The following is a 20242-nucleotide window of genomic DNA, read 5'->3' as shown; positions in this document are numbered from 1 at the left end:
CGTTCCTCATCAGCAAGAGAATAAGAAGCTGTTATTTATATCCTTTTGTAATGACATTCTGTCCCAATAGATGGAAAAACCAACAACTGGGCCTGAAATGAATGTATTTTTTAGGGCTGAAACGATTAAATAATCATTAAGTGATTTAGTAATTCGTCATCTGAACTTTAAATAATGACATTTGCTGAAAGAACATTACACAAGCAGTAATTATGTCAAAACTGTACAGAAAATATATTTTTTTATTAAAGGTAAAAGAAGAAAATCTTTCTAAATGTTCTACCAAAAACTCCATAAATGTCGTACTTTTAGCTTCACTCGATTAAAATTACAATTTTAAAAAAATCCTACTATCGCCTTTTTCTCTCCAGTTATTAATCAGTTAATCAAAAATAAGTAAATTAATTAATAAACATATCAGCCCTATGCTGTATTGATACATCAAAGCAGAAATTACTGAGCATTTTACATGTTGATGTTGGAGATGTATATATTTTTTTAGCCTCCTTTTCTATAAATGAACAAGCATGTTATGTTATTGCATAAAATATTTATTTTCTTATTTTAAAAATAAGTTATTTGCAGTTGTCATATATTACTAATAATGTATAAAAAAAGGTGGTTAAATAAAAAACGTGGCAATTTCTTTTCAACCAATTCATCGTCAGTGTAAGAACATTTGCTGAATGAAACAATAATTGCAGCCCTAAAAAAAGATTTTATTTTTAAATAATTACTGCTGGATTAATCCCCTTATATTTTTTAAGTTCTCTGTTTGTTTGCTGTTTAGGCTCCCTGTCGCGGGACCAGAGGAGGGTTTGGTTCGCCGACGGGGTTCTTCCAAACGGAGACGCAGCAGAGTCCTCCAAGCCGCCGTCCTCCGGCTCGGCGTCCTCGCAGTCACGGGTCGCCTCCGCCTGCTCCAACAAGTCCGCCACGGCAGAGGCCTCAGAGGTGAGATCGGTACGAAGCGCGTGTAGCCCCGACCAATGCTGCTAGCTTAGCTCAAACGGATGAATAAAGGGAGTCACTACACTGCAAAAACACAACATTTTATCAAGCGTTTTAGTCTAGATTCTAGTGGAAATATTTCAGCACACTTGAAATAAGACAAAACTAACTTAGAAGTAACTTTTCAGCAATAAATAGGAGCTTGTTTTGTGTCAGTAATTCCTTAATGTTGATGAAAATGTAGCATTTCCACTGGCAGATTATTTCACCTTGATAAGACATTTTCCCATGTTATAAATGAAATAATCTGCCGGTAGAACTAGAACTTCATCAATATTAAGGAATTACTGACTTAAAACAAACACTTATATCTTGCTAAAAGGTTATCTATGAGTTAGTTTTCTTATTTCAAATGTTTTACGATATTTGCACCAGAAACTAGACTAAAGATACTTGATAAAAATGTGTGGTTTTGCAGTGAGTGAGCTCTTTACTCAGGAAATCCTGCCTCCATAACCGACTGTAATATGTTAAACATGTTAAAATGAAGGGAATTACAAATGCTTCGGCACTAAAAAGCTTAATGTTGAGACATATTGTGCCTGGTTGGACCATTAATGGGACTATGCTCATGTAAAAGTATTCCTACAGCAAAGCCCTTGTATTTGTTTGGAGTGAACAGCTGCTGAATGCCATCTGTCCAAGTGAGTTTTGTTTCAGAAAACAATACATTTCATGTGGCTCAGCTGAGAGACGTTTCCTGCTCAAATTATCTCAAGTGACGTTGCATTAGGTAATCTAATTCTGGCCAATTTCTGGCAAACTGGCCATGTGGCGGTAGAAAGAAACTCGGTGGAGACGGGGAATCAACAGAAGATGCCAATTAGGTTCGACACTAAATGTTTTTCTTCCACTAATCTGAACTTGAAGCTGCTGGGGAAAGTCTGGACGTCTCAGGCTGCTGCCTCCGCGACCCGACCCCAGATTTAGGAATGGATATATTATTAGGGGTGGGCTGATTTATCCAAGACGATTTTCTTAATTTTAGGAGATTGGTGATCAACCGATACTTGCATGTGAAGCCGGTCTGATCTACCTCGGTGAAAGTGTAATAATCATCCACTGTCCTCTTCTGTGAGAGCGGTTTGACCGACGGAGCGGTTTGACCGACGGAGCGGTTTGACCGACGGAGCGGTCACCAGGTGGTGGCTGCATGTTTGCAGTTAACAACAGTCACTCCACCCACTTTCCTGCCACTTTTATCAATATTTCAGACAAAAAAAATATTGGTATCTGCCAAATTCAGAATTAGCAGGTCAGGCTTTTTATCAATCAATAAAATTTTATTTGTACAGCACATTTCAGCAGCAAGGCATTTCAAAGTTCTTTACATCATAACAAACACAAAAACACAGAGTCATGCAACATAGAATCAACAATCAAAACATCACATTAAGTCAAATGCCAGCGTCAAATTCAGAATTGATTGCGTTTCAAATACGACTCTAAACAGGTGGGTTTTTAGTCGGGATTTAAAGGAAGTCAGCGTTTCAGCTGTTTTACAGTTTTCTGGAAGTTTGTACAAGATTTGTGGTGCATAGAAGCTGAATGCTTTTTTTTTTAAAGATCAGTAATCTACAATCAACCAGAACATTGCAATCGGTGCACCCCCTTCATCAGATGCATATTTATGACCCCCTATCCAAGTAGCCCAAAACAAATCCAGTCTGTGTTGTTCAGAATGTCTTGAAAAGGTCAGACAGAGGTTGCATTCGGGTCACTTCAGGTGTGATCGTAGCCTAACACCTCCTCTCCACCCTGCAGGCGGCCCAGACCCCCGCTGCGCCGGCGGGCAGCCCCGTGGGCAGCTCCCTCAGCCTGATCCCGGAGGACGGGCTCCCTCCCATCCTCATCTCCACCGGAGTCAAAGGAGGTACGGGAGGCCACATCACAGGTGCTTGCCTTCATCCTCACCATTCTGCTGCCTCCTCATTGCTGCTGTGTTTGTGTCCGTTTAGTGTGCTCCTCATGGCCTTTGTGTCACCGCTCATGTTTTGCACCACTCATTGCCCAACAGAGAGGGGAGAAGCTTTGTTCACGGGAACGCTGAGGCGATGCTTAAACGATGTTGTGGAAGCTGTTCTGTTGTTCTAACCAGACACAGCAGGACCTTGAATCTCTGTCTCGCTCTGGCTGGTTTTTCTTCCTGTTGATCTGACTTCAGCGCTCTGAATCTCCCGCAGATTACGCCGTGGAGGAGAGACCGTCGGAGATCGTCCTCATGCAGCAGCTGGAGGAGGGAGGCCCGGACCCCCTGGTGTTTGTGCTCAATGCTAACCTGCTAGCCATGGTCAAGCTGGTCAACTGTGAGTCATGTTTACACCCCTCTGTTACACATTTATCAACCAATCAGGTTTATTTGTACAACACTTTTCAGCAGCAACAGTCCAAAGTGCTTCACATCAGAAAAACACAAATTCTTGACTTAATATTCATACTTGTTTTTATATAAAATAAAATTAATCCTTTTTGTACAATGTTATAAATCAAACCAGTTCAAATAAAACTAAGCAGCACTGAAAAATCTGGAACATATGTCTGGATTTCACTTCTGCTGATTTAATCCTCTGCTGCACATTTTCTTGTAAACGTTTTCCTTGTTTCTTGGTATATAAGATTTTTATTTTCCCTACTGCAGAGTGTCCGTGAATCATTTAGTCTTAAATTCATGTAACTAAAACATGTTAAACATTTACAAAAAGTAAGTAGGTCTTTATTTTGTTGATGTTGTCCTGACAGGACTGTTTGATCTTGTATATTCTATGCATTCTCTTTTTTTGTAGGACTTTTCTGTCGGGCAAAACTTTGAGTCGCACTCAGACATCGTCGCATCCTCTACAGGTGTCAAACACGAGGCCTGGGGGCCAAATCTGGCCCGCTGTAGCTTTTTATATGGACCTTTAAGCTCCAAATTACATCAATAATTCCCTCCAGTTTTTCACACTTCTGCAAAATTCACAGAAAATCAGCAAATCTCCACATTTTCTTCTGATTTTAGTGCAAATTTTCGCTAAATTGGCCAAAAACATTGAGTTTAAGTGACCGCTGCCTCAGCCTTTCTTGATGTCAAGTTATAATCTGCAATTGATACGAGTAATAAAAAGTCACATTTAACATCACACATTAGCACAAATATTGTAAAAATGTCTTAGAAACATTTCTAAATTGACACCACAAAATCTGGAATTCTGATTGTAAGAAACGACTAAAACAATCGCAGAACGCTGGAGGAACAGCTACTTATTGATATTTTAACAAGTTAATTGGTTTTTATCAACATATATTGGCACAACCGGCCCTTTAATAAGAACATTCAGATTTTTGACATGGCTCAAAATGAGTTTGATACCCCTGCTCTCGATGCTGGAGGCTACTGTTGCTATGTTAGCAGCTAGCTAGCTGGCTTTTTGGCGTCTATATCTGTGGATATTGGCCTTAAATTCCATTCGTAATGGTTTTAAAAAGTCTTGGTGAAACCTGCAGAAACTCCACTGATCCTGGTATTAAGTTCAGCGTCCTGACCAGGTTTTATTCTCTTTAACTCTCAGATGTTAACAGGAAGTGCTGGTACGTGACGACTAAAGGCATGCACGCCGTCGGCCAGGCCGAGGTCGTCATTCTGCTGCAGTGTCTGCCTGACGAGAAAACCATCCCCAAAGACATCTTCACACACTTTGTGCAGCTCTACCAAGAAGCCCTAAGCGGTGAGAAATTTGCTGCGGCTCCTCCAGAGCTACAAAGAGCAGAGCTCACCTTGTTTTAGGAATCCATTATTGTCACGATTAATCAAACAAATTATCACATTCTGGAGATTTTTCATTTACCCACTGTAGCCTTTTTTCATAAGATTTTAGAAAGGCATAAAAAGATGCAAATAAACAGTTCAGTTCATTTTTTAGATAAGGAAATAATCATGTCATTGCCTAAAATGCAACAGCACCTTTAGAGAACGCCTGGCCTGTAATGATACATTTATCTGGACGATAAATTGTTCCAGAAATTATTGTGATGCACAATAATATCATTGTTTTGAGACCATTTTCAAGTAATATAATGGAAATGGCATAAATGGGACACATTGTCGAAGATTGATAAACTTTAAATTGTAATGAACATTTGAAACTGGAAGAGATTTTAAATATCCAAAATAAATGAAACAACAAATAAAATGAATTATAAAGTCTCTACAAAAACAAAATTATCCCAGAAAAAAAGGGCAAGTTGAGACTAAAGCAACAGATTGAAGAGTTTTATCATCTGGTTTTTGATAGAAAGACGGAATAAAGAAAAATAACAAACCATTCAAATGGAAATGATTGAGTTCATTTTTATTATCATTTGATTAATTGATTTATTGGTTATTGATCAGTGAATGCTTGATCATTTATAGCAAAGGATACATCTGCAGCTTAAAAAATACTTTTAACATCAACATGTGAAAAGCTGAGCTCTTTGATGTGACATCAATAATTATTGATAGCATAGCAGAAGCAGAAGGTGTTTCATGTTTATTTGTTTATTTATTTTTTACAGAATTTGAACCAGGTGAACATACTTGCATGTTTACAGACACATAAAAGCTTTTCTTCTTTTTTTAATCTTGAATGCATAAGATACTTTGTTAATAGTTTCAGCTTAATTACTGCTCTGAATATGTTGCTATTTCAGGACGTTCTGTTTATTTGGGTCGGTAAAAATTGATTATTAAATTAATTGATCATTTCAACAATTGATTCATCACGATGAATCCGATTGTTTCCAGAGAGTACATCCCCGCCAGCCGCCTGTTCACCTCCAGCGTTATCGTCTGGACGTCTCGTTTGTGTTTTGTTTTTTTACATCCATACGCTGCACAGCAAAAACTGCTAATATGAGCCGACTGCGACGGCTCGCTTTCCTCAGGCGGCTTCCTGTTGCGCATTTGCATCAGAGCCGTGTCAGCTGCTGGAAGGCAGTCATATTGTGTGTGTTGATCCTCATTAAGCCGCCGTCAGTCAGGCGTTTGCAGGAAGTGCTGGTTTCATGGAGCTTCAGCCGCTCGCTGTGCTGCCTGCTGACTGACTCTTCCTCTTCCTCCCTCCGGCCACCAGGCAACGTGCTGAGCCACCTGAGTCACTCATTCTTCACCCAGAGCTTCCTGGGCAGCAAAGAGCATGGCGGCTTCCTCTACATCAGCCCGTCCTTCCAGTCGCTGCAGGACCTGCTGCTGCCCAACCCGCCCTACCTCTTCGGCATCCTCATCCAGAAGTGGGAGACGCCGTGGGCCAAGGTCTTCCCGATCCGCCTCATGCTGCGGCTGGGAGCAGAGTACCGATGTGAGTTTGGATCAATCAATCAATCAATCAATCAATCAATCAATCAATCAATCAATCAAGTTTATATGTAGAAAACACTTCAGCAACAAGGCGGTTCAAAGTGCTTTGCATCATAAAAACACCACAAAAACAATTAAAACATCACATTTTGCAGTCGTTGCACATCAAAATGTTGGTTCGTGTTTCAAATACTACGGTTCAAAGCCAACTCTGTTCTGCCAATGGAGCTGCTACTTTTTCATCAATATTAAGGATTTATTTACTTAAAGCAAATTCCAATATCTTCCTGAAAAGTTGCCTGCAAGTTAATTTTCTTATTTGAAGTGGCACTAAGATATTTGCACTATAAAAGATACTTGGTAAGATTTTGTGTTTTTGCGGTGAACTTGCAGAAACCAGAGCCTCTCTTGATGCTTTGTGTCATTTTAAAGCAGGCAGCTGTTATGCTGCCCCCATTTTTCTGCAGTGTCTCATGAATCTGGAAAGCTGGTGTGCAGATTTGTCAGAGAGGCTCTCCTTCTCCTCAGAATCCTCTTTTCTCGCAGTCGGACCTGCCAGCTCAGAGCTCCGCCGCGCTCTCTTAAGCCAAACGCCTGCATCCTGCAACTTCGGCTGGAATACATTAACAAAGACACGTTTTCAACACAAACTGCTGGAATCACCAAGAAATTAATCCGCAGCACAAACGCTGCTGTTGTCAACATGCTCGCCTCTTCGAGGCCTGACCCACACAAGGCGGGTTGGCTCTGATTCTGCATACTGAGGCCAAAACGGCTTTTAGTGTTTAGGGATCTTTTTCCAGCTGCTGGATGAGATGAAGTTGAAAATAGTAGTTTAAGAAGCTTAAGAAGAAGCAGGATTCTTCTTTTGAAAGTTAGGAGCCTTCTTCCTGAGATTTCTAATTAGGTCAGCTTCACTCAAAAATACTCAGAAATTTATGTGTCAAAAATGAAGGTCTTACAAAGTCTTGAATTTATTTTTTAAAAGTAAGTTTGCCTTTAATATGTTAATCACAGGTCTTTATTTTTATCTTGTTAATCTTGTATATTCAATGTTTTGTTTTTGTTTATTCCTCCCTTTTCTGCCAGACTTATGTTAACTCACTGCTAACATACCCTTGCTAGCTAGCAAGCTTTTATTGCATCCGTTTTGTGTAAGTGCAAATTTATTCTCAATTGGCTGGATGAAGTTTGTAAATTTGTCCTGTGATAAACGTCTTAAATTCCATTCATAATGGTCTTAAAGACTTAAGTTCATTTAGAAAGTAAGTTTGCCTTACATTTTTTTAGTCACAATGCTTTAGGGTCATTAATCTTGAATATTTAATGTATTTTATTTATTTTTTTGTCACAAAAGTCAGTGTTACGTGCTTCATTACATTCTGTCAGTCAAGGCGGTTCAGGCTACCGCTAACTCACTGCTAACATACCTTTGCTAGCTAGCTAGCTTTTTTGCATTTATCTGTAAATGCAAAATTCTCGCCAATTGGCTGGATGAAGTTTGTACTATTGTGTCATGATACATGTCTTGTATTCCATTCATAATGGTCTTAAATTTTAGTTGGTGACACCAGCAGAAACCCCGTCATGCGTCACAATAAGAAATAGTTTTCTTAACTAGCCTACTGCTTTTTGCTCTGGAAAGTGATACAATAATTACATAACTGCTAAGTCGGCTGTGATGGAGTACATTGGAGTTTTAACTTTATTTATTTGCTCTTGCAGTTTATCCGTGTCCACTGTTCAGCGTTCGCTTCAGGAAACCTCTATTTGGAGAAACCGGGCACACCATCATGAATCTGCTAGCGGTAAGTGGCTTTCACACTTTTTTCTCTGTTATTTAAGTGAAAACACTTCAAAATGAGCCTGTTTGTGTATGTTAATAAAATAAAATAATATGGTCGTCTTTTTTTACAGGATTTCCGTAACTACCAGTACACTCTGCCGGTGGTGAAAGGTCTGGTTGTGGACATGGAGGTGAAGAAGACGAGCATCAAGATCCCCAGCAATCGATACAATGAGGTGAGTCTCTCAACGTTTCCCTTCAGGAACCTTTTCCAGTTGGATCAAACTGGAACATCCTGTTGGATGTGCAGCGTATCAGAGACGGCTGTTAAAACTCGGTGGTGGTAGAGTAATGGTCTGCTGATGACTCACCTTTTCAGGACTCAGACTCTCCATAATTTATGGAAACATGAATCAACCAGGAGAACTTGGGCTTTGTAGCAAAACAATGTTCTGAAGCTCCGATCCACGTCTGTATGGCTAAAAACAAACAAAATCCGTTTGAGAGGCCTAGTCAAAGCTTGGACTTCAGTCCAATTGAGTTGATCATATATCATTTTTAAAAAGTCATCGAGGGTGCCTGCATCCTTACAAAAAGTAAGAAATAAATGCATATAAAATTAAGGCCTTAAACTATCTTAAATTAATTTAAGAAGTGTAAGATGGTCTTAAATACTTTAATAGTAATTCTTACATTTTGTCATGGCAGGGCTATTTAACCGTGTATGTGTCGTTTATTTTTCTCAGGACTTTTCTTTCAGGCAAACTGTTTGAGTCGCATGCAGAAATCTTTGTTGCTTTCTGCAACTTGAGGCCATTGATGTATCCTAGCTATTTAGCTAGCTAGCTTTTTTGGAGTCTATCCTGGGTAAAGTGCAAATTTATCGCTAGATGGCTGGACAACGTTTGTCTTCGCCACCGCCTGGAACCCTCATGATGCCAGGCGCAATTTGTGTAAAAAAGCTTGATACTTCTGCTATATGAAAGGTGCATTTCTGCCGTGATACAGGTCTTAAATTTAATTCATAATGGTCTTTTTAAAAGTCTTAATAAGCCTTAATTTTAAGTTGGTGAAGAATGCAGCTTCTTTTTTACATAAAGCCTGGTTAACTTGCTTCTAATAAGTCAAGTTATTGTTTGAAAACTGCAGTTTTCTGTATCTGATAACTTGTTCAGTCTGAAACTTTCTGTACTTGTAGGGACTATTTCTAAATTTCAACTTGGCAACGTCACTCTGACCACTTGTTTTTACTCTAATAAATTTAGCAAACCTCCATGCTGCAACAGATAAAAATACATTTATTCACCCTTTGCTATAACGACAACAATTTGAGGTTATATCGCCCATCAAAAATATTTAACATCCTCTTGATAAATCCATAAATTGATGCTAAAAATGACGATACCTTTGTTTTTTGTTTTTTTCTACTCAGCTGGTCGATTACATCGTTTAAATTTATAATTCAGGCAGAAGCAGAAAAACAAAACAACAAGCCGAGTATCTTGACACAGTTTTTCTAGCTGACTAGTCTCTGTCATTCATTTTTAATAAGATGTTGCAGCATGAAGCAGGGCTCAGGCACAGAAGGTCCCCGGTCACGATCGGACATGTTGCTATGGTTACGGAATGAGCCGGCGGTTTCCTGCTCCGCGGAAAAGGAGCGTCTCAAGGACGGTGTGTGCTTTGAGAGTTACGTGTTTTCATACCACACGCGCTCGTTGTGACTCCCAAGAACGGCTCAAATGTGTAAGGATGGGGGGAAAAAATTTTACAATTTCCAAACTTTATGCAATATAATGTCTCCTTTAAAGGGAAAATTTGGTTTTCTAAAAACTAATGTCTAAAATCAATGCAAGTCATAAAACTAGATAAATAGTGTACATATGAGGTTGAGTTGAACCTCGGGTGTGTGTGTGTGTGTGTGTGTGTGTGATAGAGAGAAAGAGAGAGAGAGAGAGAGAGAGAGAGAGAGAGAGAGGGGTGCCCAAACTTTTTGTCACTGGGACCAAAACTAACAAATGTAAGCAACTTGCAGGCCACAAAATTCATTACATTAAAAATGCAAACATTTATTGTGATTTTATTTTTGTTTGTTTGTTTTTTAATCTGCTCAATAATAAACCAAATTTAAATAAAATCTATTAATTCTTAAAGATCCAACACATAAAAAAGACGAGAGACTTTAGTCTGTCCCCTTGTTAGAATAAAAACATAAAGTACTTTTTATTTTGTTGGTCAAATTTTTACTGTTCTTGATTTGTGGTCGGGGGGCCGATGAAAAATCATTTCAAGGGCCGCAAGAGGCCCCCGGGCCACGCTTTGGACACCCCTGTTTTATAGTCTGCATACTCCAGCTAGCGATTAATCACGAGTAATCCAATTAATCATTTCAGTCAGCAGATTTTTGTCGGGTTGAAAACGTGACTTTTGTTTTATCCACACACACAGTTCTGTGTTTGGGTGATGCATGGAAGAAAACATCAGTGTGTTTTGTCCACACACAGTTCCGTGTTTGGGTGATGCAAACCTGCGCGGTTTCCCCTGCAGCTGAGCATCGGGTCTCTAAGCTGCCCACGTGCCATAAAGTGTCGCCTGCGGGGCGCGAATGAGCGTCAGCGTTGGAGTTTGGCTGCCGCCGCGCTGACAGATGGGAAGTCAGCAAAGCGAAGAGCGAACCGCCGCTCTGCAGCGTTTAACGCAGCGAGTGATTAAAGCCCTGCAGATTTTCAGTTTTATTTCTGATTGGCAAACAGACGCAGGATTAATACGAGGAACTGGGATCCAGCTCCAGGCTGCCATCGACGTTCAACCCGAGATCTGCAGCGGAAGCGATTAGGCCCAACCCAACGCCGTTGGTCACGCTGTGCGTTGTGTGTCCTTGCAGCTGATGAAGGCCATGAATAAGTCCAACGAGCACGTTCTGGCCATGGGGGCGTGTTTCAACGAGCGGGCCGACTCCCATCTGGTGTGCGTCCAGAACGACGACGGGAACTACCAGACGCAGGCCATCAGCATCCATCACCAGCCGCGCAAAGGTGCACAGAGTCTAACCGAGAAGTTTGTCGAGATTCTACTGTAAACATCTTAGTGCAAAACTGACTTATAAGTAACTTTACACCAAAATATAGGAGGTGGTTTTAAGAAAAAAAAACTTTCTGTGGCAGATTATTTCACTTATAACAGGGAAAATGTCTTGTTTTAGTAAAATAATTAGGCCTTTTGCAATAAGCCATCAATCAATCAATCATGTGGTTGATTGCATGATTTGTCGTTTTTCTTTCTTTTTTCTCTGTTTCTACCAAAAACTGGATGGTAAAAGTCTTTAATCTGGTGTTTTGGTCTCAACCAGCTGTTTTTGTTTACAGAGACTTCTTAATGCATTTTTATTGTTTCTGTCGTTTAGATTGGATATTTAAAATGTTTTCCAGTTCCAGTGTTAAATTTTGATTTGAATTTAAAGTGTATTGCTCTTTTGAAGAATGTGTTTTTGCATTATTCTTTTTACACATTATAGTCCTTGAAATTCGTCTCAAAACAACAATATCATTTATCGCAATAACTTCCAATTTATCGTCCATAAAATGTTATCTAGAAATAATCTGCCAGTGAAACAAATACTTTTTCATCAATGTTGATGAATTATTGACTAAGAAAAGCTCCTACATTTTGCTGAAAAGTTGCATTTGAGTTGGTTTTGTCTTATTTTTAGTGTAACTATATTTTCATTCAAAACTAGACCAAAAGTATTTTGTAATATTTAGTTTTTGCAGCGTTTGTCCCTCATCTCTTCCCGTTTTTGCGTCCCGTTGACTTGCCTGTTCTCCTTTCTGCTCCCAGTTTAACGTCTCAGTAGTTTTCTAGTGAATCTGAACTGACCTGGTTTGTTTGTTTCTCTGTTTCTTCAGTTACTGGATCCTGCTTCTTTGTTTTCAGTGGTGCGTTGAAAGCCTCGTCCGGCTTCTTGGCTAAGACCAGCATAGTAGAAGGTGAGAAAAAATGTGGATAAAAATACCAGATGGCTTAAAGGAAAATATAAAAACATTCCTCTTGTATTCAGATTTATTGAGATGAAACTTTGTTTTTCTTGGTAGCTTTTCTTACTCGGTGAAGCTGTGACTATTTTACAATTTCAGATTTTTCTTCAGAGGGAATTGGAATCGTTTTCTTGCCTAACATGTTAATAACATACCGAGATTTAGGGTTTGTTTGGCCAGATTATCAAACGGTAACTAATATAAGTTGACAAAGTTTTATTTAACTTTAATGGGAAGTAAACAGAAAGTATTAAAGCTCATGCAAGTCTCAAAGGTAAGTTCTCGTCTTTAAATGCGTTAAAACTTAGATAAAGTTTGACAAACGTACAGAAGAGTAGCGGACCGAGTACGGAGCCCTGAGGGACTCCAGGTTAGACGTAATAAAGTGGATTTACACCACAGGAACGAGACAAAAACATGAGATCTCATAAGAGTAACTACAAAAAAAACTGAAGCAAGTATTGTAATCTTTTGGTCAGGTGTTTCTTTCTTACCCAGTTTCTACAAACCTAAAGCTTAAAAGTGGTGAAACTTTGTGTGATAATCCATGAAATCTTGCTATTTCTGGCTTATTTCATATCATAAATGAATATGGCACAAAGTTCAGTTAATATTACTCTTTTAATTCCTGTTTTATAGCCTCTCCGAGGACAAATGAGCCACACAGTCTGTAAAATCTTGAGCTGTTAAAACCGTTTCCTTCAGCATCATCCAGTGTTACTAATTCATTTTACTTCTGCTTCAGACGGTGTGATGATCCAGATCACAGCGGAGACCATGGACTCTCTACGGCAAGCCCTGAGGGACATGAAGGACTTCACCATAACCTGCGGGAAGGCGGAGCAGGAGGAGAACCCGGAGCTGGTCCACATCCTGTGGACCGAAGACGACCAGAACTTCAACAAAGGGTGAGAGAAAATGAACATTCAGATAATTTAACTGACAGATTCACAGTTTCTGCTGTAGAAACTCAAGTAACAACTCGGATAATAAGTGATCGGTTTTACAGACGTCTAATTGAAGCAGAAAACAGATTTAAATACTTGAGTTGGATTGTAAATAGTTAATTTACTTCAGTAACTTTTTAAAAAAAAATTTATTTACTTTCAGGAGTATTTTTACTACACTGTACTTTTTATTTTTACTTGAGTAATTTCTAAAGTATTTCTACTCTTGAGTAAAATGTCTGGATTTTCTGCCCACTGAATGAAAATCAAACACGTTTTAACCAAAAATCCACCAGATTCAGACTCACCTGCAGTTTCTGTTAAACTTTCTTCAGTTTTTTTTATTGAAAGGAGAAAATGATTTGGAAACTTTTTATTTTGCCTGAATTTGTTATTTTTTGTTGCTGATATGAATTATTGTCATTTTGGTCTTTTAAAACACCAAAAATTTCCACTTTGTATTTTGGTCCGCCTCATTACAAACTTTTTAACTATTAAATAATTGATAATTTGATCAGTTACTCAGTATTTGACTTTTTACTAAATACTTTTTACTTTTACTTGAGTAAGTTCTTGAACTAGTGACCTTTTACTTTTACTTAAGTAAATGTTTTGGGTTTTCTACTCCTGTGAAAGAAACACATTTATTTCCTAATAAATGTGTTTTTGAGTAGATGCAGCATCAACTAACCGGTGGAATATTTATTCATTAAAGCTCCGGCGCTCTGCGGGAAAAAGCCCGACCCGTTCTGAGCTCATAAAGCTCCAGAGGAGCAGCTGCCTGCTGCCCCCCACCACTCTGGAGATGAATTGGGTTAAATTGCGTCTCCCCAGGAATCCGACTGGTTTCATTGTCGTTGTAAACAAAAGTTTCTTTCTCCTCTCAGCGTCATCAGCCCGATCGACGGGAAATCCATGGAGTCCATCACCAGCGTGAAGATCTTCCACGGCTCCGAGTTCAAAGCCAACGGCAAGGTCATCCGCTGGACCGAGGTAAAGCACACACACACACACACACACACACACACACACACACTCTGTCCAGTTTACTGCAGGACATTCAGGCCAGCAGGCAGATCTCACAGGATCAAACGTTCAACCATTTTTACCTTCGTCCCACGAGGCTGCAGGTCTAAAAACTCAGAAAGTTCACATTTTACAAATGAAGGAAATTTAAAAGAAAAATAAAAAGTTTTAAAACTTTTTCTACAATAAAATTCAAGCACTTTCCAGGTTAGTCATCAAACTTTTCCAACTTCACACCTTTGGAGATAAAAAGGTGTGAAACAAATACAAATGAACTAATAAAATACACTTTCAGTTCACTATTATATATAATTTTTTACTGTTATTAATAATGTTTTATTCTGTGTAAGCTAAAATATAACAAAATTTCATGTTTTGAAGTGATTTTTCTCTCGCATCCTAAACACCCGACTGGTCCGATAACAAAGCACTAATTTAACACACCAAAAAAAACGTAACAAAAATATAAACCAACCTTTATTTAAGTCAATAAGTCACTGAGCCAGTAGGAATATTAAATATCATTACATTGAAACGTGTTAAGATAAATAACTTTCCTGCTCAAATTAAATGCTTAAAGAATCTAAAAAATGTTCTGAAGTTTTCTGGCGTTTAGCAAATAGAAATAATTTTACTGACCTAAAACTAGAGAAAATTAGTTTGATTTAACTTCAGACGGTGAGAAAAAAAAATGTTTTAAGTGTATGAAAATGTCCGGTTTCAACTAAATAATGTTTTCCAAATTTAAATTTTAAACTTTTTCTTTCTTTAGTTACGGCGGAGACGTATTGATATGTTTACATCCTTATATTATTGTTCATTACTAATGTCTAGTTGAAAATTTGGGCTTTTAATCAAATGTCAGATTCTTCATTATAAAATGTTATAAAATATCAAACTTTCCAAACGCATCAGTGAAATTCAAGGGTTTAAAAAACCCTGAAAACTAAGAGAAAATGTGAATTTTGGAGCTCATCTCTGCGGTGCGTTCAAGGTGTGTGTGTTTTCCCAGGTGTTCTTCCTGCAGAGCGAGGACCAGCCCAGCGGGCTCAGCGACCCGGCCGACCACAGCCGGCTGGCGGAGAACGTGGCGCGGGCGTTCTGCATGGCGCTGTGTCCGCACCTCAAGCTGCTGAAGGAGGACGGCATGGCCAAGCTCGGCCTGCGGGTCACGCTCGACTCTGACCAGGTGGGACGAAGCTGCCGCCGCGCCGCCATCATCCTCAGGGAGCCGTTCGGACCCGGATACCGGATACCGGGCTGGGATCCGGGTCCGAACGCTGCGCTCTTAAATGTTGCTATTTTTAAAGTCCAAACCTTTTCTCACAAATTAAAAAAAAATGTTTTAAAGCAGCACAAAATAATAATAATAATTAAAAAAAAACTTTAAGATTATTTTAAAAAAGTAAAATCACCAAAAAAAAAAAATTCAACAATAAATTATCAACATTTTTTTAATTAAATAGATAAACAAATGGCGGAGCGGGATTCTAGATTCAAAACTTCTGATGTTTTATTGCACGTTTTCCTGAAAAACATCCAGTTTTCTGATTATTGAAGGAAAAACATTTAATTTGTTCTCATCAATACAAAAAAATAATTTAGGTCAAACTTCATTTGAAAACATTTGGTGCTTTTAGTTAAGTTTTAATATGGAAATTAAAATCATATTTCGCTGCACAGAGGTGGATTTTAGATTACAGGTGAGTAGATGTGGTCCTGGTTACCATGACAACAGATGGAAACCAAAAAAAAACTCAGAAAAGATTATCATTTTGTTTTGAATCTGGTGTTTTTGTGCATAGATTTGGATTTAAAAGTCGTAGTCGTAGCCGCAAAAAATTATTCCAGGGGCCGCAGATGGCCCCTGGACCTCACTTTGAGCACCAGTGCTTTAGGTAATCTCTTCTGAACCAAAGCAGTCAAATTCATTCAGTCCCTCCAGGATTTTTCAACTGTTTTTTAAATTAAATTTTTTATTTATTTTTTTTAAATCACTGCTTTTGTGAAGCTACTTTAAAAATATTTGAATTTTTATATATATATTTTCTCAAACTTTTTCCAAAACCTACAAAAATAACAGACATTCAGATCGGGAAGCCAAACATTTTTATTCTTTAACGAACTTAAACAGCTCGATTTTCCATCGTGGATTATAACTTGACATCATGAACTGCTGAAGCAAAAGAAACACTGCCACCTACAGGCGGGAGTTGGCATCCAATGTTTTTCACTATTGTGGAAAAGAAACACAAAGTTGTAAAAACTGGTTTATATACTGAACATAAACATTCATTTAACTATTCAAACTGGGATTTAGTTAAAAACATTTATTTCCTATAAATATTCATTTTTCCTCACTGAATAAAATTAGATTAAAAGTTTAATTTTTCAGTGATTTTTATGCTGTTGCTCTAAAAGTTTAACTGATTTTAAAGGTTTTTGCGCCTCTGGCGTCCGGAGCAGCTGAGCCTTTTATAATCTATTTATATTTATTTAAATATGATCTCATATATGTTGGAGAAAAACAGAAGTGGTAGAAAAAAGTAGGAGCAGAAACTTTGCTCCTCTAAACTCAAAAAGTATCGACCTAATTGAAAGTTCGAAAACCGGTAATTAAAAACAGCCTGAAAGAAAATATAACTTTTATTGAATAAATAAATCCTTAATATTGATGAAAAAGTTCTACTAGTGGCAGATTATTTCACTTGTAGCTACAGTAGTTATAATTAAAATAATCTCCCTGTGGATCCAGTACTTTTTCACCAGTGTTAAAATAAGCTGCTGTTGCTTGCAGTTTTTGTCTTATTTAAAGTGTAGTAAGATATTTACAGTAAAAACTGGACCAGAAATACTTGGTAAGATTCTGTTTTTTCAGTGAAGTTTCAGCCACTTTAGAAACGGCTGGTTTTCCACAAACTGTTGAGCTTTAAGTTAATTTAAAGGATAATTTTTTTTACATTTTTTACTAAATGTTCTTCCATCAATCTTTCACCATTTTATTGCTATAATAAAATCGTTGATCAAAGTGAAAATTTGGCCATTTAGTAAAATGTTTTTGTTGTATTATCCTGTAGTTCTGACGTTTCTGCCCCCCCCCCCCGCCCCCCCCTCTCCAGGTGGGTTACCTGGCAGGAAGTAACGGCCAGCCCCTCCTCCCTCAGTACCTGAGTGACCTGGACAGCGCCCTGATCCCCATCATCCACAGCGGGGCGTGTCAGCTGAGCGAAGGCCCCGTCGTCATGGAGCTCGTCTTCTACATCCTGGAGATCATCTCCTAGGAGACACAAACACTTCTTCTTCTTCTTTCTTTTTTAGCACCATCTCACAGCCTGGTCCTCCTCCTATGTCCCTCCAACCATTCGCGCCTCAAAAAGAACCAGAAAACTGTGCCGGTCCGGCCCGGGTCGGTCCGGTCCGGGTAGCATTCCTCCAGTCCAACCTATGCATCCTCCGCCGTCTGCTTCCATCCAGAGGTGAAGCTCCGAGCAGAGAGTCTGTCCCGACCGCCACGCTGCGGCCTCCGAAGGGTTAAACTCATGAACACCTGAGTGGCGTTCGCCCCGCCGCCTCCTTCAAATCCAGACAAGTTGGTGTCAAACTTTTGTGCTGCAAAACTTTTCATTTGTACCACTGTAATTTTAAAGATGATAAATGTTTCCAGAGGTCATGAAAGGTCAACCGCCCACCAACTTCCTCAAGTCGGACCAAATTCCATGTCGGTCAACTCGGCTACGTTTGTGCAGCAAAAATTAATTTGTGCTGCTTTTGCGTTGAAGATATTAGTGGAAGTCACATTACCCAGACACGTCATTGGTGTCAAACGTTTGTGCTGCAAAGATGTTCATTTGTGCCGCTATCATTTTAAAGATATTTCCAGAGGTCGTGAAAGGTCAACCAGCCTCCCATCTTCTTCCAATCTGACAGAAATCGATCAACATGACTTCGTTTCTGCTGCAAAAAGTTTCGTTTGTGCTGCTTTTGCTTTGGAGATATTAATGAAAGTTCCAACAAAATCAGCATCGGATGTTTTTTGCTGTAAAAAATGTAATTTGTGCCGTAGGTTTGCAGAGGTCATCAGAGGTCAACCAGCCTCTCGCTCACATTCACCAATTCAAACGAACTTGATGTCGATCAACTCGGCTACGTTTGTGCAGCAGAAATCTAGTTTGTGCTGCTCTGGATTTGCAGGTATTGATGATGACCTCTGACCTCTGGAACTTTTTTTATTATCTTTAAAACAATAGCGGCACAAACAAATCGATTCTGTTAGATCTGGAGAAGACGATCTGGGGGTGAACGTCACTCCGGCTTAATAAACTGATCCATCGGTTTTTATTAAAATACAAATATGAACTGAGGTCAATTAACGTCGTTATGCTCCAAATTATTAACTTTACTAATCCAAATAAAAAACCCACTTTAAAAAACAATTCAAATCAGATGCCAAATTTTATTATTTCTCGTGAAATTTACATTTATTTTGTAGTAATTTAGATAAAAATACTCAGTGTGTTGCCAAAAGTGTCCAGCTTTACCGCAATACAAACTAATTTATGTTTTATTAGGATTTTATGTGATGGACAAACACAAAGTGGAGCATAATTTCATCAGCTTCATTTTTTGCCAAAAGTGATTTGTACCACAAAAAAAATAAATTACTTACTTCGTCCATTTTTATAAAACTTAGATGCTATTGGTAAATCATCAAATCTGGCCGCCACAAGTTACTATGTGGCTCCCCAAACTCAGTAGACATAAGAAAAAATAGTTGTGTTTAAATATAGTTTTATTAATGCAGTTTGTATTGTTTATACTGCTAAATTACATCAATCTCTTCTAATTTTTCATGCAAAAATCAACAAATCCCCAAATTGTTTCATGCTAATGCATAATTGTGTTTACTACAAGTTTTCAGCAAGAAAATGACAAAAAAGGGTTGTAGTGACCAACTCTCACCAGCAGGTGTCAGTATTGTCCTTTACTTTATGTCCAGTTCCAGTAGTAAAGTAATATTTAGCATAAGAGCAAATATTTCTAAATTAGCATAAAAAATTCTGCGTTTTTGATGTCATAAAAAAAATCACAAAACTTTGAAAGCCAAAAAATAAATACATAAACTTAGTAACAGATGTGTGATGACATCATTAGTTTGAGGTCCTCAGTGTGGCTTTCCGGACAGACCCGACGGCTCCTCTGCTTCTTGTCGGACGTTTGCTCCGATGTCACTGTGTCAGCCAGATGAAGCGATGCATTCTGGGTAAAAACCTGCCTCTGTGTAGCATGGATGCTGCTGAAGGAATCGTTGGAGGTGGAGGACGGTGCGTTCGTGAGGAGAAACGTTTTTTTTTGTTGTTGTTTTTTGTTTTGCACCATGGTGCTCAGTGCCTGCAGCAGAGCGTCATCAAGGGAAGAAGATTTGTCGGCTTAACTTTAAGCTTTACTCATCGTCGCCAAATTCTGCATAGACTTGTATATATTTTTTTAAAGAGGAGCCGTTTCTTCCCTACGCTATCGTCTGTGTCCTCTTACGAAACGTCTAAAAGTCCCGCCGTACTTTCCGTTTCTTCAGCTGCATCTCATTTAGTCTATTCAAATCATGCGAACAACTGTTAAAAATGTAAAAATATATAAATATATACAGTATATATATATATATAAAGAGATATAAAAACTAATTGCAGAAGCAGTGCACTGGAGTCTAAGCCATTTAAGTTGAGCGCCGCGTTCTGGGAAGAAAAGGTAACTTCAGAAATTCACTGACTGATCCGAGGCTGAATGTATCTCCGCTCCGCGTTCTGCTTCCTCCCCCCCAAAAAAAAACCCGAAATGAGAAACTCTGCAGCTCCGGAGACGCTTCAGCCGCTCGCAGTGCAGCTACCAAGAGATCGGGTCCGTCCAGCGGCGGCTCGGACCTGCGGATGACATCTACGAATGTATTCTTCCCGTTTCCCCAGCAACAGAGAAAAATAAAAGAAAAAAGTCTGTACAGTAATCATTCTGTGTGACATTCTCCATCTAACCACGAGATTCTTCTCATCTGTTGAATCAAAACGTTAGACAATCTGTTGAAAATCTGCAGAAGAGCCGACTTTTCCAATTAGAAGCGGATCATTTCTTACCT

The 20242-nt window shown here is 38.8% G+C and overlaps 1 protein-coding gene across 5 annotated transcripts in view; it reads left to right on the top strand.

Annotated features, from left to right (window-relative positions):
* zfyve9a (zinc finger, FYVE domain containing 9a) overlaps positions 1–19928 on the top strand; it is a 38554-nt gene extending 18626 nt beyond the window's left edge. For 2 of the 5 annotated variants that reach the window (XM_081598005.1, XM_081598006.1), the window contains exons 7-19: positions 791–963; positions 2776–2905; positions 3195–3317; positions 4560–4715; positions 6102–6326; positions 8051–8133; positions 8243–8347; positions 10996–11146; positions 12017–12097; positions 12891–13053; positions 13980–14085; positions 15131–15307; positions 17238–19928. In XM_081598005.1, coding sequence (XP_081454131.1) covers positions 791–963; positions 2776–2905; positions 3195–3317; positions 4560–4715; positions 6102–6326; positions 8051–8133; positions 8243–8347; positions 10996–11146; positions 12017–12097; positions 12891–13053; positions 13980–14085; positions 15131–15307; positions 17238–17399 — 1835 coding nt within the window. In that variant the 3' untranslated portion in view covers positions 17400–19928. The remainder of the gene's footprint in view (positions 1–790; positions 964–2775; positions 2906–3194; positions 3318–4559; positions 4716–6101; positions 6327–8050; positions 8134–8242; positions 8348–10995; positions 11147–12016; positions 12098–12890; positions 13054–13979; positions 14086–15130; positions 15308–17237) is intronic. The other 3 variants (XM_081598009.1, XM_081598010.1, XM_081598007.1) reach the window with 3 other exon arrangements.
* The last annotated feature ends 314 nt before the right edge of the window (positions 19929–20242 follow it).

Source organism: Poecilia reticulata, chromosome 17, assembly GCF_904066995.2.
Source record: "Poecilia reticulata chromosome 17, P_reticulata-male-v2, whole genome shotgun sequence".
Lineage (NCBI taxonomy): Eukaryota > Metazoa > Chordata > Actinopteri > Cyprinodontiformes > Poeciliidae > Poecilia > Poecilia reticulata.
This window is presented reverse-complemented; position numbering and strand designations above follow the sequence as displayed.